The sequence below is a fragment of the Astyanax mexicanus genome, chromosome 24 (assembly GCF_023375975.1).
Source record: "Astyanax mexicanus isolate ESR-SI-001 chromosome 24, AstMex3_surface, whole genome shotgun sequence".
In the NCBI taxonomy this organism is placed as follows: Eukaryota; Metazoa; Chordata; class Actinopteri; order Characiformes; family Acestrorhamphidae; genus Astyanax; species Astyanax mexicanus.
In genome coordinates, this window is record NC_064431.1 from 30,054,173 (window position 1) to 30,080,331 (window position 26,159).

General features: G+C 38.1%; 1 protein-coding gene across 9 annotated transcripts in view; it reads right to left on the reverse strand.

Annotated features, from left to right (window-relative positions):
* The window catches only part of cacna1da (calcium channel, voltage-dependent, L type, alpha 1D subunit, a), a 140,735-nt gene that overhangs the window by 74,793 nt on the left and 39,783 nt on the right, over nucleotides 1-26,159 (reverse strand). For 8 of the 9 annotated variants that reach the window (XM_049471581.1, XM_022682587.2, XM_022682590.2 and 5 more), the window contains exons 4-9: nucleotides 24,834-24,973; nucleotides 21,000-21,178; nucleotides 14,449-14,601; nucleotides 12,499-12,695; nucleotides 9,324-9,427; nucleotides 4,601-4,767 (exon numbers count right to left, since the gene is read on the reverse strand). In XM_049471581.1, coding sequence (XP_049327538.1) covers nucleotides 4,601-4,767; nucleotides 9,324-9,427; nucleotides 12,499-12,695; nucleotides 14,449-14,601; nucleotides 21,000-21,178; nucleotides 24,834-24,973 — 940 coding nt within the window. Of the gene's footprint in view, nucleotides 1-4,600; nucleotides 4,768-9,323; nucleotides 9,428-12,498; nucleotides 12,696-14,448; nucleotides 14,602-20,999; nucleotides 21,179-24,833; nucleotides 24,974-26,159 lie in introns of those variants that run through there. The other variant, XM_049471582.1, reaches the window with a different exon arrangement.

Consider the following 26,159-nt stretch of genomic DNA (forward strand, 5'->3'; position numbering starts at 1 on the left):
CACCAGACCCTGCGCCAGCCTGTGTTACAGCTCTTAAAAGAGATTTATAGTAACTTAAATGCTGTATCTGTATCTACTGGAGTATTATTTTTTACTTCACTACTAAAGTACTTTAGTACTAAAATGTTGTATCTGTATCTACTGGAGTATTAAGTTTCCTTCACTACTGAAGTACTTAAGTACTAAAATACTGTATCTGGATCTACTGGAGTATTATGTTTTACAGTAGATACAGATACAGCATTTTAGTACTTAAGTACTTCATTAGTGAAGTAAAAAAAATAATACTCCAGTAGATATAGGTACAGATTTTTAGTACTTAAGTACTTCAGTAGTGAAGGAGTATTATTTTTACATCACTACAATACAAGTACTACAATACAAGTACTACAATACAAGTACTACAATACAAGTACTACAATACTAAAATTCTGTATCTGTATCTACTGGAGTACTATTTTTACATAATTACTGAAGTACTTAAGTACTAAAATGCTTTATCTGTATCTACTGAAATATAAATTTTCTTTACTACTGAAGTACTTAAGTACTAAAATGCTGTATCTGTATCTACAGGAGTATTATTTTCACTTCACTACTGTACTTAAGTACTAAAATGCTGTATCTGTATCTACTGGAGTATTATTTTTTACTTCACTACTGAAGTACTTAAGTACTAAAATGCTGAATCTGTATATACTGGAGTATTATTTTTACTTCACTACTTAAGTACTTAAGTACTAAAATTATGTATCTGTATCTACTGGAGTATCATTTTTACCTCACTACTTAAGTACTAAAATTATGTATCTGTATCTACTGGAGTATCATTTTACCTCACTACTTAAGTACTTAAGTACTAAAATGCTGTATCTGTATCTACTGGAGTATTATGTTTTACTTTACTACTGAAGTACTTAAGTACTAAAATGCTGTATCTGTATCTACTGGAGTATTATTTTTACTTCACTACTTAAGTACTTAAGTACTAAAATACTGTATCTGTATCTACTGGAGTATTATGTTTTACTTTACTACTGAAGTACTTAAGTACTAAAATGCTGTATCTGTATCTACTGGAGTATTATTTTTACTTCACTACTGAAGTACGTAAGTACTAAAATACTAAATCTGTATCTACCCGAGTACTATTTTTACTTCACTACTGAAGTACTTAAGTACTAAAATACTATATCTATACTCTACTGGAGTACACAGCGGAAATGTGGGCAGGCTTAAGGCACTTCTGAGGACTGGGTTTGGCAACCATTGGGTTAACAGCATACAAATACACCACAGAAACAACATCTACAATAAACAACAACAACACCACTGGAGGTAAGAGCGGATTGGTTGGTCAGCTGGAGAGGCGGGGCAACAGGAAGATGGTTTATTAGTCACAAGAAGGGTCTATGAGGAATAATGAAGGACGCATCAGTTTCACACAAACAGAGAGTGAGGACACTGAGAATATGGGCATCTTCACATAGGCACATACTATAATGGAAAAAAATCTATATAGAGAAAATCTATTTGAAATAAGGCCCTACCTTTCACCCTGATGCTCATTGCTATCTCACACCCCGCAAACAGTCTACTTAAATAACGTTAAATATCGACTGAGTTTACGAATATATGTATGCCGATGGGCGTCAAGGTCCGGAAAGGTAAAGGTAAATTTCTGGTGTATTGCTATCTTGGCAACAGAAAACACAGGTGCACCACTGACTGAATTGAACCTTGACTACAGTTAACAGTCAATTACCCTATGTTGAATGTAAATTATTCAAAATAGAACCTAACCCTACTTTAAATTTAACCCTAAACCCAATCTAAACCCAATACTAAATGTTAAGATTCGAGTTTTGGGTTAGAGCTCGGTGTTGGATTACTTTCAATAGAGAATAATTTAAGTTCACCTTTCATTTCAATTGCATTTAACAGAAATGCGGTTTAATATTAGTTGAATGCTAGTTAAGCATCAATAAGGTAATCAAATGGACCATTCAAGTAAAGTGTTATCGTTTATTGCTATCTTGGCAGCACATGTGCTTGGAGCCTCGTACACCACGGACACAGGGAGACACAGCAGTGCACAGACCCAACTTTTACATCCGCAACAAACAGAATACTAAATAAAACAACATTACAGTTCCCGTAAATTACCTGCCCACACACCTTTGCAGTGTGAATGAGCAGGTCAGTTTCCTCTGCTAAGAAGCACTGCACCATTAAAATAGCAATCAGCACAAGTCAGAGCACATCTGGCTCTTAAAGAGAATGGCAAGTCACACACTGACTGATTTATTTATTTCTAGTTAAGCCCAAAATACACTAAATTTTAATTGAATAAGAATTAGTACATGCTTTGTGTGCTTTTTTGATCTGTGCAAGCTGTACTTTTCCTGTGGTTACGATAGCAAAGACACTCAGACACGCCCTAAATCAAGCTGTGTGGTTCACGATTAACGGCTCGCCTATAGATGATATATGCTAACATAGGGTCCATAGGGTGTAATTATGTACTATAAGTTTCTCCAGTGTTCGTAAAACAGGTGTCTGCTAATACTGAACAGGCTTTGAGCAGCTCAGTAATTGTCTATATTGTGTATTTAAGCAGAATGTGTGTTTATAGCATCAGATAGATGTCTGTAAGGCTGTGAGTTTGGTGGGGAAGGCGAAAGCGGCGATGTAAGCAGGAAAAGGTTGGAATGTGAGCTTTGAGGATTTGGATTAGTCTTTCTTCTGCACAACTTCACTCTTTTTGTCCCTGCCCTTCTCCAGCAGCTCTCCTCCAGCCTGCCAAACGCTGCGCAAACAGCTCCCAGCACAGCACAATAAGAGCACAGCTGGTTTAGAGCGCAGCGGCACGGCTCTTTCATATTCAGAGACGTCACTCCACCGCTAGATCGGAGGAAATGTGAGAATGTTGTACACTGCAACTCTGATAATGGCTTTAAATTATAGTATATATAACCTTAAGTGATCTATATTCAATGTTTCTAGTCATTTCATCCATACTGCACTTTAGTGTCATCTGTTATTGTGCATAATATGACATTATATATACTGCTATTATACAATATTATACAATATAAGTATTGGTAAATATAAGTTACTATTTTTTTACAAAATAAAAAAGTTAATAACTCATGCACTTATTGTATATAATACTTTAATATTTAATTTTTTACACTGCAACTCTACTAATGCTAAGTGTTTAAGGGCCCGTACTCAACTTGTCTTGTCATTTATTAAATTCTGTAAAGTCTACTGATGTTGTTTATAGTATATTATGTACTACAAAACAGTCATAAATATTTTTTTTATTTAAACAGGGTATTTTGTTACTGTGCATTATCACTGCTCTACACCAATGACGTTACTCTGATTGGCTGCTATGTATTTTTCTCATTCAGAAAGAAGTCTGGGCTGAAACACTGCATAAAAGTAATGGCGCTAAGCAAGCGGAATAATCAGAATAATTTAAAATATTTTAATGCATGTTTTTGTTTTTTTTAGTTTCTCTTTCCAAAACCAATTAATTCATTAATAGATTAACAGATCATTGGGCTCTCCTGCTATCAACTGTCCACCCTATTGTCCAACTACTCCAACCTATCACTGCCTACTGTATTTTACGCACTATAAGGTGCGCTTAAAATCCTTTAATTTTTCCCAAAAAACGTCAGTGCGCCTTATGTATGAATTCTGCCAGTCAGGTATTAAGAAGCAGGAAAAGCCACTTTGGTGAAGCTCAGCATTATAAGGGTGAGTTTTCAGTAAAGTTTCTTCAGCTCCAAGGCTGGAGCAGTATTAGCATTAGCTAGAACCTCTAGCTGGTAGCGCCCTGGGTTACAGTAACACTCGGGGTTCCTCAGTGTAGCGCTGTCGTGCGGCATTTACTGGCACTAATCACTGCTAATCGCACATAAAATATGAAAAGAGCTAAAATATTGAAAATCTAAACGTACTTTAAATAAGCGTTTTTTTTGTTTTTTTTTTTCAGGAGAGAAATCTGTGTAGATTAACATCCAGCGCTTGTTTGACTTTGAAAGAATTACAGTTTTGTTTACTTAAGCGCCCCCAGTGGCGAGACCTGCTGAATCAGAAGGAAAACATGGCGACACCCCTGTTCTTTACTAGTATTGCTTAATGAGATCTACAATATGGTGCGCCTTATGTATGAAAATTAAACAGAAAATAGACGTTCATTGATAGAGCATCTTAAAATCCATAAAATAAGCTAACTGCCCACCCTCCACTCTTCTAACTTCTGTAGTTTACATGATCTGTCAACTACTAGCTACTAAGTCAGTTATTTATTTGATTATAGCAGCACTACGTGGAGTAATAAAGCAGTAGTATTACTAAGTCTAATTTAGCTATTACTATATCATTACACCTGAGAATAGTAACAGATAGTAATTACTCAATTACTCATATTAAAGTAGTACTGACCACAGGACTGTGTGCCCACAGCTTCCACTGCAAACTATATAGTGTATTGCAGTGTAGAACAAATAGAAAATAGAATAAAAAACACACTTTTAGTAATTTCTTGAGCTTTTCTATACAAAGCAGTGAGAGAGAGACTCACGATTTCGCTTGCTGTCTTCTTCTTCCTCCTCATTATCAGGGTCAATGTCCTCCGCCTGAGTGATCCAGTCCAGGTAGCCTTTCAGATCCTCCTCCAGCTGCTGCTTCTCCCGAAGCTTCTGGAAATCTCCTCGAGCTTTCGCCTTTTCCCTCTCTTTAGAGAACTCTCTGCATCCAGACAAACACGAAAACACACACACACATATGTACACACAATTTAAAAAAGTTATTAACTGACATGCAGTTAGTTATTTAGTTATTAAAGGAGAAATCTGGTGTAAAATGGACTTTTGTTGTAGTAAAACATGATTAAAAGTTCTTATCTTTGATGAATAGCACACCTCCGCTCTCCCACAGCGTTCAGAGATCCAGAAATTTTAACAGTTTGTCCAAAAACCCCTCAGACTAGGTGAGACAGGGCATAATTTGCTCAGATAAATCGATTTTTACAGCATTATCCAGGTAGCTCAAAGTAGCTCCACACCTCCTTGCTAGAATCCGGAGAGCCCTGACATTTAAAACGAGGCATTAATAACTTAAAAAGTGCAGAAGAAGCTTATTAAAAACCACTGTTTACATCCTATAACGCTACTTCAGCTCCGAGCGCCACCATCACTGTACTGATAATAACATAGACATATATATACATACATAGACTCCGTACAGCATAGCAGCTCTTCGGATATGTCAGGGCTCTCCGGATTCTAGCAAGGAGGTGTGGAGCTACTTTGAGCTGGATAACAGTGTAAAAAGTGATTTATCAGGGTAAATTATACCCCGTGTCGCCCAGTCTGAAGGGTGTTTGGACAAACTGTTAACATTTCTGGATCTCTGAACGCTGTGGGAGAACAGATGTGTGCTATTCATCAAAGGTAAGAACTTTTAATCATGTTTTACTACAACAAAAGTCCATTTTACACCCGAGTTCTCCTTTACCTCATACAGCACACAGTCAGACATATGCACACACATGCAGTTCATTAAAAACACATTTTATATTTCACTTTTACTCAATAATAGAGCTCTAAGCACAGTGAATACACAAAATTTAAATTTTCTACCAGCAGGGGGCGCACTTGCCTACTATTAATAAGAGCAGTCTAAACGACCACGTTAGAGGTCAAGCAATGAACACAGCTTTAGCATCCTTTACACACACACACACACACACACACACACACACGCACAGCAAGTCGTCCAAACTTAATCTGAGTCAGGGGATTACTTGAGTCATAGCTTGAGGAATGACTCAAAAAATGAAAAAAAAAAAATCTACCATCGACCAAAACTGGAAGAAGACAAAAGAGGGCAGCAGGGATCCCTGTTACACACGTCTCAATCTCTCCCAGCGCTTCACTCTGCCCTTCTATAGGACGTGTGTGTGTGTGTGTGTGTGTGTTTTTGTGTGTGTGCAATAGGATATGAAGTATCTGTGTGTGTGTGTGTGTGTGTGTGTGTGTGTGTGTGTCTTGTGGGAGAGTATTAGTGTCTCCACAGAGAGAGGACACGTTAGAGAACTGAAGGCCGAGGCAATGAGATTAATTTCAGTCGAGGAAATGGGTGGGTTGGAGGGATGGGGGGGTCTGAGGATGAGAAAAGGGGGATGAAGGAGAACCGAAATAAAACCGTGTTTTACAACACTCTACCCATCCATCCACAATTTTGTTTCCAATTCACACTGTTCTAAAATGTTCTCTTCTTAATCCACACTGCTTTTAAAATGCTTTTTTTCACTGGTTAAAATGGTTGGAACAGAGCTGTAGAACTGTAAAAGTGTAAAATCCACATTTAAAGAAGCTAGCTTTGTATTACATCCATATCCTGTAAAGAAGGTCACATGATCATATATTCACACACTGTGCTGTGATGCTCACATGATGTTCAGTGTGTTTCCCTGAGGGTCCTCATAAGTTAAAGTAAAGGACAGAGTGTTATAATGAACCCGTTAAGCAGGAGGGTGAAGATTAGCACACGCCTCCTCCGACACATGTGAAGTCAGACTCCGCCTCTTTTTAAACTGCTGCTGGTGCAGCATTACCGAGTAGCATCACAGTGCTAACGCTCAGAGGAAAGCGCAGTGACTTGGTTCTGATACATCAGCTCACAGACGCAGCCTTGTGCTGACCAACATCATCCTAGGAGTGATGAGGGTAAAAAAGAGCGCCATCTACTGTACCCACCCAGAGAGAGCAAGGCCATTTGTGCTCTCTCTGGGGTCCAGCAGCTGATGGCGAGCTGCATGACAGGGATTCGAACCAGCGGTCTCCTGATCATAGTGACAGCACCTTAGACACTTCACACTGGTCTACACCATCCACCTTTCTATAACATCCTCTACTCTATGACTAATACTATGACTAGTGTTTTTGTTAGATTTTCAGCTCTTTTCTGAAAACTCCAAAACAACCCACTTTTAGAGTTTAAAATTAGAGAGTTTTAGATCATTTGTTTAGATAATGAGAGGAAAACAGTGAATAAAGACGGGCTGGACCACTTTTTAACCTGACACATCTCTTCCTCTCAGCGGTCATCGCTGCTGTCTCTCATTAGAGTTTGCTGCTAGAGTTTCTTGGGTTCCTCTTCTCGGCCCCGGCCCGGTCTGCAAATTCACTTCCTCAGTCTGACCTTCATCTGTCTAAATCCTGTTTGTCTGCTCCTAATGTCTCCAGCTACTTCCTGATGCACTTTTTCTAGAAGTGTCCTTGCCACTAAAGGATCACACAGGAAGGAAGAAACTTACAGAGGTGAGAGAACATCCCAACAACACCGCAAACCTGCCAAAAGCACCAGCTGGAGGAGCTTCACTCTCTCAGGATTAGAGAAATCTCTACAGCTGATCTTAGAACAGTGATTTGAGCTGCATTCTGTAAGATGTAATTGTTTAATTTATTAATTTGGGATGCGATTATGAGAGAATAATGAGAATAATTGAGCTGCATGTGATTGATTACCGCAGGACACCATTAGGAACCTCTACAGCTATGTCTGGCGTGTTTCTCATAAGTTACACACTATTTCTTTATTTGAAGCTCAATAATTCAGTCTAAATTTCTCAATACTCTGCTGAACTTCAGTGTTATACAGGAGTTTCAGTTTAGTTCTCCAGTACCAAGGCTGGAGAAGTATTAGCATTAGCTGCTTACAGCGCTAAAAGCTATTTTTTTTGCTGTTCAGAGGCAAGTATTATCGGCCTGTATCCTGCTGCCAACCCCAGATAGCACTGCTGGAGCAGCATTAGCATTACCCACTAACCACACTAAGCGCTAGCTCTTTCACTGCTCAGAAGTGAGTATATCGGACTGTAGCTTGTGAGTTTACTGAGTTAAAACAAGCTACGTAAACAAACATGGGGCTAGATGGGGCTAATATCGCCCTGGCTTACTGGGCTCCTCAGTGTAGTGCTGTCAGTTTGCACTAGCCGCTAACCGTGGCTAGCGCTAGTAGTTAGCTGCCAATGCTAATGTTGCTGCACCCAGCCTTATTGGAAATCTGGAATCTGGTATCTAAGCTTACTGTAAATAAACGGAAGCACTTTACTCACCCAAATAAACAGTTTTCAGGAGAGAAATCTGTGCAGAGTAACTTTCAGCGCTTGTTTGACTTAAAAAAAACCTTTTTGTAAGAATTAGAGTTTTGTTTACTTAGCTTAGCTTTACAGGTCTCACCACCCAGCGGTGAGACCTGCAAAAATAGAAGGAAAACATGGGGACACCCCTGTTCCTAACTAGTGTCGCACAATGTGCCTTATGTATGAAAATAGTCCAGAAAATAGACGTTCATTGATAATGAGCATTATCGTTCAAAAAATAGGGTAATAAATTGATCCTGGTTACTTTTTCCTTTTTTTCTTTACATTTTTCATTACAATCAGATACTTCCCTGTGGATGCAACTATTTTTACAAACAATTTTTTTGACAATAAGAGGATTTAAACTTTTACATTTTGCATTTTATTCAAATCTTACAGAATGCATATTTTGAAAAGACTTTTCTAAAGACCCTGCAAAACCACTGCAAACATCACAGCAACCAAAACACACTTTTACTCTAAAAATACTATTAAATCACACTCCATCACACTTTCTTACCCACTGAGTACACCCAACACAAGGTTTAAGACGAAAAAGGAGCCCAGTATAATCAGACTAACAAAGTAGATCCATGGAGTCTCCCAGCCAATCGCATCGTTCACCTGCAAGGGGTCCAAACATCAGTGTTAAAGCACGGAGAGCGTTTGAGTTGGGGCAGAGGAGAGCCCAGAGAGAGTAAAATGAAGAGAGGAAGATATGGAAACACGAGAGAGAGTTAGGCTACGTTCATAAATTGATGCAGCATTAACAAGTAGCATCACAGTGTGTTTGGAGGAAAGCGCAGCGACTCGGTTCTGATACATCAGCTCACAGACGCAGCCTTGTGCTGATCGACATCACCCTAGGAGTGATGAGGGGAAAGTGTGCCATCTACTGTACCCACCCAGAGAGAGCAACACCAATTGTAATCTTTCGGGCTCTGGCAGCTGATGGCAAGCTGCATGACCTGGATTCAAACCAGCAATATCCTATTAATAGTGGCAGACCTCTTTTCCTTTTTCTTGATGTAAAAGTTGCATTAATTACGATCTGGTCACCATATTTCGGCCATATTTATCTGCTGTGTGAACGTAGCATTAGAGAGGGAGATTAAAATTAAATTAAAACAGGTAGTGCAGAACAGAAACCTCTCACCCGCTCAAAACACCCAGAACAAGGTTCAGAACGAAGAAAGAGCCGAAGATCACCAAGCTGACAAAGTAGACCCAGGGCAGCTCCATCCCCATCGCATCATTCATCTGAGAGAGAGTGAGAACAGCAAACAACAGCAGAAAGCAGAGGAAAGAAAGAGGAAAAGAGTAGAAAAAGAGAAGCAGAATTAAAAGAGAGCGTTTCAACACCTCAAAATGACCAGCATTTACCCTTTAACTAGGTTAGATTATGCACAGATCATGTGGAAAAGTACTTTTAACACATTTTTTATTTTAATTACTGTTTTTTAGTATAATATTTTTTCGTTTCTTTTTTTATTTTATAAAATACTGTTATAATACTGTAGAGCAGGGGTTCTCAACCGGTTTCATCCCGGTACCCACATTTCCTCATGGTTATTAAGTCAAGACCCACTTTTATAGAATACTAACAAAACAAATGTTGTTGTTGTTTTTTTTCAATAGCCTTCAAAACCCATTAAACCCACTTAAGCGTTTCTCAACTGGTGGCATTCAACCTCACGGTCATGTGACGCTTCAGCGTTCTGGCTCACCAAGCCACTGAGATTGCTCTCACCTGTAATCCTCAGTATAAATACCCCCTGTTTTTTCCATATCCCTTGCTCGGTATTAAACCCTAAATACAATACTTGCCCAGGTTTATCTTTAGTATTTGTCATATCTGCTGATACCTGCTATTTTTTATACTTAATTTATTCTGCATTACTGCACTACCTCATATCTACGGCTGGTTACTTTCACACTTTGTATAGTTTATGCATTTGCATATTCATGGATATATTTTTTATTAAGCATTTGTATTTTATTTATATCTAGGTATATTAGGTATAGTTAATAATAAGTAAGAAAACTGTGCTTTCTTACACTACCACCCCTATTATCTATCTATCTGAACCTTGTTATCTAACTCTTCTACTCAGTGTTTCTTTTGTTTTTGCCTTTTTGTCATCTACCTGTTTTGTTTCTTTGACTATTCTTTTGCCTAGCCCTTTATGGTTAGTTTGTTTTCTCGTTGCCGATCCTATTTTTGTATTTTTGACTACCCTTTTGCCTTGTCCTTCTTCTGTTTTTGGATATCTCTTTGCCTGCCCACTCTGGTATGTTGCTTATCTCTGCTGCCCTTTTGTAACAGACCCTGCCTGTCCCTGACTACTCCTATAGGTTCAGCCCTTTATTTAATAAACTGTGTGTTTGGTATCCGCGTGTGTCTGCTGTGTGTTCCTAACACTCAACATGGCATCTGTTTTTAATACATTTCATCTCTGTCTTCATACTGAGGTGAAGAAATACTGTATATCAATGGAAAGCACAGTTGCGGGCAGAATAAAGCACAGAGGAGCAAATGTCAAGATTTAGAATAGCAGCGTCTTTTTTTTTTCTGTAAGGAGAAAGTGATGTGGAGAGACCACGCTGTAACACTGCTCTGCTGGATGGAGGGACCAATAGGCTCTGGAGCTCTGAGATACTTCAGCAATGTCCTAAAGCGCAATGTTAGTGTGGTGAGTGGGAGAGAGGGAGAAAAAGAGAGAGAGAAGCTGTGTGTGGGCTGCCAGCCATCTCACCCTCTCCTCTATGCAGATCTAGGAGAAGAGGATGCTGGCAGTTCACAGCCAGAGGTACCGTGACGTGGGGAAAAGGTGGCTGTTGAACGTCATGGAGGATGATGTTCTTTACTGAGGAACGTACCTTTACTAAACAAAAGCATTGCTCTGAAATTATTTCTTTTAAATGCATCTATCGTTAAATATTTTTTAAAATAGTTGCATCCAGAAGGATGTGTTGAACTGCACTGCACTAAAGATTACAAAAAACAATATGATAAATGATTAAAATTGTGGACTAGCATATTTTTCGCACTATAAGGCACATCAGATTATAAGCCGCACTATCAATAAACGTGTATTTACTGGTCTATTTTTATACATGAGGCAAACGCGACAATAAGGCGCATTAAGCGACACTAGTAAGGAACAGTGGTGTCGCCATGTTATACTTTTAATTTAGCAGGTCTCACCACTGGGTACTTGTAAAGCTAAGCTAAAATAGACTAAGCTGCGTAAACAAAACTGTAAATATACCTTAAAAAACACTTTCTTGTTAATGTTAATCTACACATGTTTTTAACAATGCTATCTTGCAGTTCGTCCCAAATAGCTTGTTTTAACTCGGTAAACATGCAGACTACAGTATAATATAATCCGTTCTGAACGATGAAAGAGCTAGCGCTTAGCGCAGTCAGCAGATAATGCTAATACTGCTCTAGAAACTTCACTGAAACTCCTATATAACACTGTATTTCAGTGGAGTGGCTTTACTGCTCCTTAATACCTGACTGGTAAAATTCATACATAACATGTAGCTTGTTTTAACATGGCAAACACACAGACTACAGTCCAATATACTCACCTCTGAATGAGCTAGCACTGTTGTTAGCAGCTAATGCTAACACTGCTCCAGCCTTAGTGCTGAAGAAACTTCACTGAGAACTCACCCTTATAACGCTGTACTTCAGCGAAGTGGCTTTACTGCTCCTTAATACCTGACTGGTAGAATTTAAAAATAAGGAGCATCAGGTTATCAGACGAAGTGTCGATTCTTGGTAAAATTAAAGGATTTTAATTGTGCCTTACAGTGCGAAAAAAAAAATACAGTACTAATGACATGAAGTTCATGATGTTTTAAAGTGATACCGATCACAGTTTACTTTTTTAGTACGATCAGCCTATTGACAATTTAAACTGAAAGATGAATGCCAATATTAGCTGATCTTGGTTTGTTTTATCATGATTTTTTTTGTAGAAAAAAGGACACAGAACATAAATAGTTTGTCTGTAAATGTAACAGTGGAAGTAAAGAGCGCTGTAGTGATCAGGGAGTAGTGCTACAGAGCTGACTTGCAAAACAGCTGACGATTAGCTGAGCTATATTAGCTAAGAGATGATAAAAAAAAAACAGAACTGTGCTCTTGAGTGTTCTTTTCTGATCTCACACGTCTAATTCAGTGCAATGCTGCAACCCTCTGGGACTGAGCTTCTACAGTCCTGTACCGAAGTGTTCCCAGAGCCCAGAGTACTGACCCAGCAGTGGAGTAATGAAGAGTCACAGAGCTGAGAACGGAGGACTGCGGTTTTACTGACCCAGTACAGCACATCTGTCCAGCCCTCCATAGTGATGCACTGGAACACCGTCAACATGGCGAACATGAAGTTGTCGAAGTTGGTAATGCCGCCGTTAGGCCCGTGCCAGCCCTCCCTGCACTCTGTACCATTAATGGTACACGTGCGACCATGACCGTTGACAGCACATGGTGCAGGTTCATCCTCCGATATCATTTCTACGCACACACACACACATACACACACACACACAAAGATCAAACGTGTTATATATGCATTATAAACTGTAGTACATGAAGAAGTATACACAGTGAGAGTCTACTGATTCAAAAGTATCTAATGAACCAAAATAATCCAAAAGGATGTAAATACAGCACTTAGCTTTTTTTTAATACGGCAAACACACACACACTACAGTCCGATATAGATTCAAGATTCAAGATTCAAAGAGGTTATTGTAATGTGCACAGTAAGATACAAGTTTCCTCAAACAATGAAACTTTCTTTGTTCTCGCCAAGAATACCTCATAAAGATAAAACTAGAAAATATACAATGAAGCAATAAATAAACTAACTAAATATAAATATTATATTGGTGTTGAACGGCGAAAGAGCTAGTGCTGCAGTTAGCAGCTAATGCTAATACTGCTTCGGCCTTAGTGCTGAAGAAACTTCACTGAAAACTCAGCCTTATAACGCTGCAACATAGCTAACCCGGTAACGTTAGCTAACTCGCCACTAAAATTATTATGTTAGCTAGCTCTTTGCTAATGTTAACTCCACTACCCTTAGTTCTTTCCCTGGTAACGTTAGCTAGCTCTACGCTACGCTGCACTGATGATTTTAAAAAGAACGTTGCATACCCCCCTTCCCCCTTGATGATTTTACAACGTATCCCCCCGAAGATTTTATAATGTACGTTGCACCCCCCCCCCCACTAATAATTTTAAAACGTATCAAACACCCCATGTTAGCTAGCTCTACGGTAACCCTAGTTCTCTCCCCAGTAACATTAGCTAGCTCAGTGCTAACCCTAGTTCTCTCCCCAGTAACATTAGCTAGCTCTACGCTAACCCTAGTTCTCTCCCCAGTAACATTAACTAGCTCGCCGCTAACCCTAGTTCTCTCCACAGTAACATTAGCTAGCTCTAGGCTAACCCTAGTTCTCTCCCCAGTAACATTAACTAGCTCGCCGCTAACCCTAGTTCTCTCCACAGTAACGTTAGCTAAATCGCAGCTAATGTTGGCTAGCTCTACGCTACCCTTAGTTCTCTCCCTGGTAACTCAGCACTAATGCTAGTATGTGCTTTCCCACAGACATTAAATGCAAAAATTGCAATGCTAAAAATTAAAGGATAAAAATGTAATACCTACAGCAAATTTATAGTCAATTTAAGACAATTTAATTATCCAGATTTTAACTTTCAAGACTTTTTTAATGACCTGTGAGAAGCCTGCTGACTGGTAGATCTTATGCCTTGGAGTAAAAGGTGCACTGTCGATTTTGGGGAAAATAAAAGAATTTTAGATTCACCTTTTAGTCTTAAAAATACAGTATGTTGCTGAGCGCTGAGATTACACACAAAAAGTGTATTGTAAAAAACTGCCTAACAAAAAAATCTAAAATGTTTACCTGTGATCAAATCTGTGATCACCCCCCCCCCCTCCCCCGTGTTTAGACTCCACTAGTCAAAGTCAAACTATATACAGAGTACACAGTGAAACGAAACAACGTTCCTCCAAGGACCATGGTGCACATAAACACAGTGTAGACAGAACAATAGTGCAACAGTACAAAAGTGCAGACAGACAATACAACACCATACAGACAAATAGTAACACAAAAGCACCATTTAACGGACCCGGAGCGGCCGCTGCGTGTTAACGCGCCGCCATCTTGGGTTATTTCTACTATTCGAGCGAAGTGCAAAAATGCTAAAAATGTAACTGTCATTCGTTCCAAAAACTCACCTGAGCCGACAAGGAAGCAGGTAGCGTGCATTTTCCCAATGAAGAGCTCAAGGCCGATGATGGCGTAGATGATGATAACAAAAAGGACCAGCAGGGCGATGTGGAGCAGGGGGACCATGGCTTTAATAATGGAGTTCAACACCACTTGCAAACCTGCAGATATACAGATATTACAGAAACTGTTAAATACGTGCTTAAGGGGAATAAAAACCTAAAAAAAAACATATATTTAAAAATTGTTAATTATTAATTATTATTGATTATGTTGTAAAAGCTTTAAAAAACACTGATAAGCAGTTACAACACATCAATTGAAAAGGCCACAGTGATCTGTTGTTTGCTTAGTAATTTAATTCAACGTAGTCATTTAATTAATAGAAAATAGTTAAACATACAGGGGTTGAACAATGAAACTGAAACACCTGTCATTTTAGTGTGGGAGGTTTCATGGCTAAATTGGAGCAGCCTGGTGTTCAATCTTCATTAATTGCACATTGCACCAGTAAGAGCAGAGTGTGAAGGTTCAATTAGCAGGGTAAGAGCACAGTTCTGCTCTAAATATTGCAATGCACACAACATTATGGGTGACATACCAGAGTTCAAAAGAGGACAAATTGTTGGTGCACGTCTTGCTGGAGCATCTGTGACCAAGACAGCAAGTCTTTGTGATGCATCAAGAGCCACGGTATCCAGGGTAACGTCAGCATACCACCAAGAAGGACCAACCACATCCAACAGGATTAACTGTGGATGCTGTAACAGGAAGCTGTCTGAAAGGGATGTTCGGGTGCTAACCCGGATTGTATCCAAAAAAACATAAAACCACGGCTGATCAAATCACGGCAGAATTCAATGTGCACCTCAACTCTCCTGTTTCCACCAGAACTGTCCGTCACCACAATAAATTACTGTGCTCTCAGTTTCATTTTCCAACCCCTGTACTTACACATAAATTAATATGACAGGTTTAATGATGATTGAGGGAAAACACAAAAAAAAAAATCTGAGGTTTGACAGTAGAAATGAGTGTGGAATTAATATTTTGCACATTTTCTCAACTCACTGTTGCATTTCTATTTATGTGTTGTTATATAATTTTTAACTGCTTAATAAAGTTAGTATTTTAAAGTACTTTGCAACGTAATTATTAACTATTAGTAAAATTCTTTATAAACCATTCATAAACCTTTATAAAGGTAGTCTTATTTTTTTAAGTGGTATCCATATATCTCATATTTTAGATTTTATTACTGTCTTTTTAATCATCATTTTCTTTTTTTAGAAAATGATTCTTTTTTCGTTCTGAACTGTGTTCTGGGTGTTTTGAGCGGGTGAGAGGTTTCTGTTCTGCACTTCCTGTTTTTCTTTCATTTTTATTTTAATCTCCCTCTCTCTAAGGCTACGTTCACACAACCGGTAAATGTGTGATGAGCAGATTGAAATTACATCAAGAAAAAGGAAGGTAGATAGTGGTCCAGTGGTCTAAATTGCTGCCACTATGATCGGGAGATCGCTGGTTCGAATCCCGTTCATGTAGCTTGCCATCAGCTGCCAGAGCCCTGAGAGAGCACAGCTGGCCTTGCTCTCTCTGGGTGGATAGGTGATGCTCTTTCCCCTCATCACTCCTATAGGGTGATGTGGATCAGCAGAAGGCTGCGTCTGCGAGCTGTATAAATGAATGTGGAATTAATATTTTTCAAATTTCCAACTCACTGTTGGCATTTCTATTTATGTGTTGTTATATAATTATTAACTGCCTAATAAAGGTAGTATTTTAAAGTATTTGCAACCTAATTATTAACTATTAGTAAACTCTTTTATAAACCATTCATAAACCTTTATAAAGGTAGTCTTATTTTTTAAAGTGGTATCCATATATCTCATATTTCAGTCTTTTTAATCATAATTTTCTTTTTTTTACTTGTTTTCTTGTCAATTATATATATGCTTTATATTATTTTAATTTGTTCACTTGTTCATTTGTTCAATTATTGTTGAAAAGCAGCACATCTCGCTGCACTATATGCTTAAAAAAGTGCAATACAAAAGAAACTGTTTTCTATAATAATACAGCTGCTGTTATTAATGTGCTTGTGTGTATGTAAACCCACCAAAGCACACAGTGGTTATAATAGCATGTGCATGTGTGAGCCCCCGCAGACACACAGTTAGCGTTTATTAGTGGATTAGGCGGTACAAATGCTTCCCGCTGTGAATGAATTCCACTTGAAGGAAAATCACAGGGTCTCTCCCATCACATGCTTACTGCTTCTTTTAGCCTCGCTGCTATACAGCCACACAGTCACAGCCAAGCCTCACCTTCCTCAGCTAAACATGGGTGAGACAAGGGTTGGACAATGAAACTTTAGACCACAATAATTGATTGTGGTGACGGACAGTTCTGGTGGAAACAGGAGAGTTGAGGTGCACATTGAATTCTGATGTGATTTGATCAGCCGTGGTTTTATGTTTTTTGGATACAATCCGGGTTAGCACCCAATCATCCCTTTCAGACAGCTTCCTCTTACAGCGTCCACAGTTAATCCTGTTGGATGTGGTTGGTCCTTCTTGGTGGTATGCTGACATTACCCTGGATACCGTGGCTCTTGATGCATCACAAAGACATTCTGTCTTGGTCACAGATGCTCCAGCAAGACGTGCACCAACAATTTGTCCTCTTTTGAACTCTGGTATGTCACACAAAATGTGTTTCAGTTTCATTGTCCAACCCCTGTATGTACTGATATGATGGCTGTAATGACAGCTGATTTAATATAATACCAGAATCATGTCAGTACCAGCAGATAAAAAAAACAAAACCTTTTTTTGCTTTCTTTTCCTAGATTTAGTAATTCCTTCACATAAGAGCAGAATGTGCACTCATAACGTTGGTGCGCACCATTTGAAAATAAGTGATATACACCCAGAAAGAATAAGTGCACGTTTGCAGCCACAAAACCCTTGTACATGCTTGTTAAATATATATATATATATATATATATATATATATATATATATATATATATATATATATATATATAAAATTAGAAAATCGATTTAAAATAATTCATATCACAAATAGTAGATAGTCTCAGCATTTCAACATTAAAGGTCATCTTCACTTGTTAAAGTGAAAGACAAGACCCTTCTCTGCTCTTAAGGTGTGTTTTGGATTTACCATGATTATTGTAAATATTTTTTAACGTGTTTTCTGTAGTATGTTTGCAAAACATACAGAAAAAAAAGTTGTTTTTAAATTTCTTAAAAATATATTAAATATATTAAATATATATATTTTTTATATTAAAAATTAAATTTCAATTCTTTAAATATAATTGTATCTGTTTGCAAATTAATTCTTCATATAAGGATAAATCATGAACTTAAAAAGGAATGTTATAGTTACCAAAATTTTGACACAAATTCTTGAAAATTCTTGATATCAGTGGCATAACTATTTCTGAGACAGTGCATTGGCAAAAAAAAATTGTAACACAACAGTGTATAAGGTACAGTGTGTTCAGTTTTTTTGTGTTAATGTGTTAATGTTTTGTCGGTCTGTGCCAAACGAGTGCATGTTTGCACACACAAAACAAAGGTATACCTCGTTAAAGGGGCCCTAAACCCCCTATTTTTTGCTGACTCCATCCTCTAAAAAATGAGAGTGATGTATGGGTTTAGGGGTGGACCAGGAAGGAGAGCTGATTGGCTGAGCTGCAGTAGCAGCAGTGTGCCTGTGATAACGGCGAGCGATTAATTGACTGTTCTTCATATTGTTATGGGTCTGTGTACCAAAGTACACAGTTCATACACAATGTTTATATCATTTTTAAGCAGGACTAGTATGTTTTATTACTTTGAAGGAACACATTTCAGCTATTAATGGAAAAAAATGCTTGAGTGTTTTTAGTGTCTGCATGTTTATAAAGCAAATGTTTAAAGCAAACTCACAGCATGCATACAGACAGACAGACAGACAGACAGACAGACAGACGATGTCTTTGGGGCATTGAGTTTAACAGCTTGTTCTGAAGGAACACTCCTGGGGGCGGCAGTGAAGGCCACTGAGCTCCCGCTGCCATATGGCTGCATACTGTGTCTGTGTTCACCCCACATCTACCCCACTGAAGGGCTCCTGCGCTCTGGGGCCCCTGGGGCTCCGGACCCATGAGAATATGGGGTCGCGTGACTGAGTGACTGACTGCAAAATACGAAGATTTACAAGGATGAGGGAAATAAGATATATTTTTGTAAATATATATAGAAATACACTGAAAAATTCATTGAGAAAATATTGCAGTGCTATTTGTTGGGAATATAATTGGTTACCAGGAACAATAAAATAATTGAATAATTGTGGGGATGACCAACAAATCAGAATGAACAGTTTGTTTTCTCCAGCCAGCCACACTCTAAGAAGGCCTGGTGTCATAGTGCGGGGTTCAATTTCGTACGATGCCAGATCACCTTTGACCTTCACTATAGGCATTTTGACAGCCCTACACTACATTAATGAAGTCTAAAAGAAACAGGCCTGCCTTTTCTGCTTCCAACAGGACAATGCTTATCCACATACTGCTGCCGTCTCAAGAGCTCGCCTTAAAGGGGACATAATATACCCATTTTTACACAAGTTAGAGTAGGTCTATGGCAGGGGTATTTAATTACAATTCAGTACGGTCCAGCTGGAGAAAATGTAGTCAGTCAAAGGTCCGTGCCATTTTTAATTTGTGTTATGATTCAGATTCAGTGCTATATCCTGTATATATCCTGTACATCTGACTCGTAAGGTTGTTTAGACTATGATTAAAAAAATATATACTAATAATAAAAGGCCTCTCAGGCCAGATTTTGTGTACATTCCTCCCCTGTCTCTCTCGGCGTGTCTTTAGTTTCCGCCTGTTCTCGTTTTTCCGCCAGTTCTTGTGCTCCCTTTACTAAGGCGCTTTTTTTCGGCCGCATCCTAATTCACTAGCCGGGGCAGTGGTCTGCACAGATCTGATTGGTAGAGGAGATTGTTTGGTGATCTTACACCACACGTGATTGGTCTGTGAGTTTACTGTGCCGCAAACCACGTATAACATAAAGACAAGAAACGTTCTGATGCTTTAGATGAACAGTCAGAATTAAATCCTTCTCAGTAGTTTATCGGTTTGGGTCCGGATTGGACAACGTCCAAGATCCTGGTCTATGGGCTCCACAAAACATGTTCATAAAATTATTTGTACAAAATCACTCTCACGTTAAGAGATCTCACAGCTCTATGCTCTTACCACAGACAGTAGGTACAGATCCCTCCCTCAGACGAAGTCTGCTGGCTTTTTCTGCTGTGTACTGTCTGAGGTTCTCAACCAGCAGACCAAAATGAAGTTTCCTCAACTGATCTATTGGGTAAAGATATTGTAAGGGCTGACGAGAGAGCGGTGGTGCCAGAGTGGTTTCCTTATTGTGTATTGTCACAATAAGGGAGCATCCAAACGGCTCATAAAGGCAAATGATTCCTGACACTAAACTCTTCTCTCTTCTGATTCACAGAAAACAGATGGATGGTTGTATCTTTTTCAGGCTTGAAATGTTTATGGGGAAGTCAAGACTCAAGTGGAAATACAAAAGCACTCAGAGCAAAAGTGAGTTTTGAATAATATGTCCCCTTTAAAGACACAGACACTATGCAATGGCCAGCTGCATCATCAGATATGTCCCTGATTAAAAATGTGTGGAATGGTATTGGACATGCTATCATCAGTCCTACAAACACCCCTACTGAAAAATCTATAGGAGGAACATGGTATATATTATTGCAGGACTCCATTAGGAACCTCTACAGCTCCATAATAAGACATTTGGCATATTGCTATGTTACTCATTCATTACACACTATATTACTGTATGTGTAGCTCACACCTTAAATAATGCAAAGAAAACAAGTTCATATTCATAAAGTTTTAAGAGTTTAGAAATCAATATTTGGTGGAATAACCCTGGTTTTTAATCACAGTTTTAATCATGCATCTTGGCATCATGTTCTCCTCCACCAGTCTTACACACTGCTTTTGGATAACTTTACGCTGCTTTACTCCTGGTGCAAAAAATCAAGCAGTTCAGTTTGGTTTGATGGCTTGTGATCATCCATCTTCCTCTTGATTAAATTCCAGAGGTTTTCAATTTGGTAAAATCAATTTTACAATTTTACATTACATTTTAAATGGTCTCTTATTTCTTCGCAGAGCTGTATTTAAGATTTACTTAGGAAGCCTATGTTTTCTAAACGAGCAGGTCTTTATTATCTATGTATTTTCAACATCACTTTTTATTGTTTTATAGTTTTATACACTGTTTTTCTTCCTGGCAGATTAAATAATCACAGAACCAACCAGATTCGACAGAGGTCTCTTGTGTCAAGTTATAGAACGTGTTGCATAAAAAAACAGCTGCGTTTTTCACGCTTCTGAGTAAGACCCTCTGGCAACAGTGCGGACTATACAAAGAGCCGAAACTCTGAGAAACAGATCTAAACCATTATAAACACGACTCAGGTAGGGACCACTCACTGGGCACTCCCGAGACCAGGCGGAGGGGTCGCAGGACTCTGAAAGCTCGCAGCGCTTTAACGTCAAAACCTCCTGGTTTACCCCCGTGGGCGTGTGTGGCTGCGGCGAGGGGGATCTCAACGCCCTCATCCTCCTGACCCCCATCTTTGGTCAAAACTTCCAGGACAACACTGAACAATCTGCAGAAAGACAAGAGACAGTTTTACAGCCAGTGTGAAAGAACTGAACAACATTTTACAATTTAATCTGCTGTAGTGTGATGTTTTCAACACAATTGAAAAATTACTTTATTTCAGTAATTCAGTTCTATTTTAAGTGCTTATTTCTTTTATTGTTGATTTATATGGCTTACAGCCAATGAAAACCCAAAAATAAGTGTCTCAGACAATTAGAATATTATATAAAACCAATTGGTACTCTTGGCAGTGTGCCAAGTCCTGCTGGAAAACGAAATCTGCATCTCCATAAAAGTTGTCAGTAGCAGAGGGAAGCAGGAAGTGCTGTAAGATTTTGTGAGAAAACAAAACTGCACTGACTTTAGACTTGATAATAAAACACAGTGGATCAACACCAGCAGATGTTACACATGTCTCTCCAAACCATCACTGATCATCAGTAAATTTTACATTTCATTTAAAGGAAATCAAGGGATCAGAGTCTGGAGGAAGAGTGAAGAGACACACAGTCCAAACTGCTTGAGGTCTAGTGTGAAGTTTCCACCAATCAGTGATGGTTTGGAGAGACATGTGCAACATCTGCTGATGTTGATCCACTGTGTTTTATTATCAAGTCCAAAGTCATATTTCATTTGGCACACTGCCCACACTGCCAAAAGTAACAATTGGTCTTATATAATATTCAAATTTTCTGAGACACTGATTTTTGGGTTTTTAATTGCCTGTAAGCCAAAATCATCATTCAATGGTAAAAAAAAAAAGCATAAAAATCAATGTGAAAAAAACTTTCAATATTTAACCTTTAAGCCCAATTGGGTGTCATTTCGTTTAGTTTTGGTTTGGGCTACAATGTGTGGGTGAACCTCTATTAAGGGTGTGTCATATTTTATCGTACACAATTATATCGCCAATATGAATACGATATTATACCCTGATATATGGTGCTATATCACCCACCCCTAATTATTATATCAGGGTACTATTTTTATTTTTTTTTACTGTTTTTAGCAAAAGAAAAATTCACACTGTTCTCATTTCCCATTATATATCTACTAGAGACTATATACTAGATTATATCTGTCCAGTATCATTTTTTTTTTTACTTTAATCCTGTATATATGGAGATATATGGAGTGCATTATTAGTATTATGACATTCTGGATCACTGACTTCTGTTACAAATTTGATAAAATTCTTGTATTTTTTTTTTAAATATCTAGGGGTATGTATATATGTATATATCCCTATATATAAATATTACTAATTGTGTACGATAAAATATGACACACCCCTAGTAGAGATTCACCCAAACATTTTAGCCCAAACCAAAACCAAACTAAATGACACAAAATTTGGCTGAAAGGTTAAATATTGAAAGATTTTTTTTTTCCATTGGTTTTGATGCTTTTTTTTTTACCACTGAATTATGATGATCTCTTACAGACAATTAAAAACCCCAAAAATCAGTGTCTGAGATTTAAATATAGGGTGTTCCTATACTGTTATTAATATTGTATGCAATAATAACATTTAATTGTTATTTTGTTGCAGTAGTTTATTCTTAAAATATATTTATTTATTTATTTATTTTTGTCATATCGCCAAAAGTATCGTTATCGCGAAAAAATACCATGAAATATTGTGATATTATTTTAGGGCCGTATCGCCCACCCCTAATCTCTACCTCTAATATTGAATAAGCAGATGTCCAAATATTATTGGCACTACAGACTGGACTACAAATAGTAAAACAGAAAGGCTAGTGTGGAAAACAAGAAGGACGAGAGGAGGAAAGAAAGAAAGTGGGTAAAGAGATAGAAGAGGAAAAACAGGGATGTGTGGGGAAAGACAGTGAGTCACTCCTCAGCAGTGAGGAGCCTGATTTATTCCACGTGTCTTTTCTGGGTCATATAAATGCATGAAGGGCTCTATACATGCGTGTGTGTGTGTGTGTGTGTGTGTGCTCATGTGGAGAGCATGACAGTAACAGGAGGACGAGTGAAGAGGGGGCTGATGGGAAGAGATGATGAAGATGTGGGACACAGAAATGGGGAAACATGGAGAGAGAGAGAGAGAGAGAGAGACAGAGAGACAGGAAACAGAAAAATAGCGCAAGAGAAGAACACAGAGATGCTGTGAAGAACAATACGTTCCCTCCTGTTAGCAGGACCTGACTGAAAGCACCTCTCCTGGTACAGCTGATTCATTCAGAACTGGAACAGCAGGACAGGAGTGACATCACCATCCACTCAAAAAAAACCCTAACCTGAATTCAGGTGAATCATTTTACCACCAGATAACACTGGAACCCTTTCTCTGATTCCCCAATGACTCACACTGTAACTGGTGCCCACAATTTTCATTTACTATTAATATTACTAAACAAATGAACAATTAATTATTATCTATTAACTATTTATTCAGTCAGATTTTGTGTAGTATTTTATAAGATGTATAAAAACTAGGGAAGTCCGGGTCACATATTTTTGCCCCGCAGTCTTAAGCTCTATCCGGATGGGATTAGTTTCTCAGGAGGTCCTAGGGTAATTTTCTCTTTTATGGGGTCCTCTGTGATTTTATTCCTGTCCAGAACGACCATGTATGTGTTTTTCTCAGACGTCCTCTAAAAAAAATTACAGGCTGAATTATCTACTGTAGTAATGGAGTAAAAATGTAACATTAGGTTTTTCGTGATCAGCCACCATTTCCGTTAAGGTGATCAGGTCGGGGACATCCCTAACCAAAATAAAACCAAATAAAATTAAACTAAAATACGTTTAGCTAAAAGGTTTTTTACACTTTTTCACTATTGCATAAATTTGCCAAATTTAAACAAAAAAAAAAGAACTTTTACAAAATAATAAAATATTTATTAAATACACAATACATTTACCTCAGTACTGCTATTCCACTCTTAAATTCACTTAAGAAGTGCTATTTCTATGATGAATTTACTTTAGCACTGCTATTCCAATCATTAATTCACTTAAGCAGTGCTATTTCTATGATGAATGTACCTCAGTACTGCTATTCCAATCATTAATTCACTTAAGCAGTGCTATTTCTATGATGAATTTACCTCAGTACTGCTATTCCAATCATGATTTCACATAAATCAGTGCTATTTCTATATAGAATTAACCTCAGTACCTCAGTATTTTGGCAAAAAATATAGATTACTCTCTATACATCTCTATTATATTGAGCATAAAAAAGCTATGAACAAGTCTGAAAGCAGGTCTGCACTAGTGCAGAACAGTGTAGTATTTGGTACTGGATCACAAAACTTCTTATTTTTTCTATATGTTTCTATATGTAGGAAGCAGAATTCAGAATGAGCGCCAAAGAATGTTATTCAGAATTATAGAGCAGGATTTTGAAAATATATTTCCATGAAAATTAATATAAAACCATTAAATAACCCCTAATAATCTGAGATCTAGCAAAACCTGAAGTCTGTTAGAAGTGCCATATGAGAAAAATACATTACAGTAATGTTTCTTTCAAATACAATACTTAAATTATGTAAAAAAAATCTTAATATTAAAAACTTTTTTCTTTATCTCAGGAGAACGTGGTCCAGAATTGTATGATGTAGCTTTAAAGCTAATGTATTTTGTTTAACTACGGTGTTTATGAGTAAACGAGCCAAACTCACCCAATGACGACAATGACAAAATCCAGCATATTCCAGCCGTTCCTGACATACGCGTTTTGGTGCATAACTAATCCGTACGCTATGATCTTCAGGAAGGTCTCAATTGTGAAAATGATGAGAAAGGCATATTCAACTGTTTCCTGGAAAGAAAAGGAGAAGAGAAACAGAAAGAGAAATCAGTAACTTAGCATCTTAAACCTACAGTTTTTACTCCAGTACTCTAGTACAGTCTAATAGTACACCCTGTCCAACATGTGCCCACATAATAAAGCACTTTAACCAATTAGCTTCTATTTGGCAAATAAAAACAGAACAATTTGTAAAGAACAAAGGAGAGCGAATGAGGCTGTTCTGATTCTGTGGATTTATTGGACAGTGGACAATAGATGCAGCCAAAGCTGGAGACTGAAATTCTGCCTTTGTTTTATCTCCACACACACACACACACACATTCACACACACACACACACACACACACACACACACACACACACACACACACACACACACACAGAATGGATGTTTTGGATTAGTGTGGTCATAGCAGAGCAGCTGAACCCATCTTTATCAGTGTCAAACACTAAAGCTTCCTCTCTGCAGGTATTACACTCACAGGAAGTCCTGCTGCATTATGACCAGACAGCTCTCACTCCAGCCAGGATTACCAAAAAATGACAAACTTAATGTAAAAGAACATGATTTTTATGATACTAGGTGACGGATTACTGTCTTTTTACTGTCATTGAAAATGCTCAAAGCCTGCTGGAGTATTTACAGACAATGAAACTGAAACACCTGTCATTTTAGTGTGGGAGGTTTAATGGTTAAATTGGAGAAACCTGGTGTTTAATCTTCATTAATTGCACATTATTGCACCAGTAAGAGCAGAGTGTGAAGGTTCAATTATCAGGGTAAGAGCACAGTTCTGTTCTAAATACTGCAATGCACACAACATTATGGGGGACATACCAGAGTTCAAAAGAGGACAAATTGTTGGTGCATCTGTGACCAAGACAGCAAGTCTTTGTGATGCATCAAGAGCCACGGTATCCAGGGTAACGTCAGCATACCACCAAGAAGGACCAACCACATCCAACAGGATTAACTGTGGACGCTGTAAGAGGAAGCTGTCTGAAAGGGATGTTCACAAATTTAGTGTTTTTGTGTTTATTCTAATAATCTTCTAATAAGACATGCTGTGTGCTGTGTAACACACCCTAATATTTCATATGGACCGCCTTTAGCTTTGATTGCAGCACACATTCTTCACTGTGGCATTGTTTCAATAAGCTTCTGCAATGTCACAAGGTTTATTTAAATCCAGTG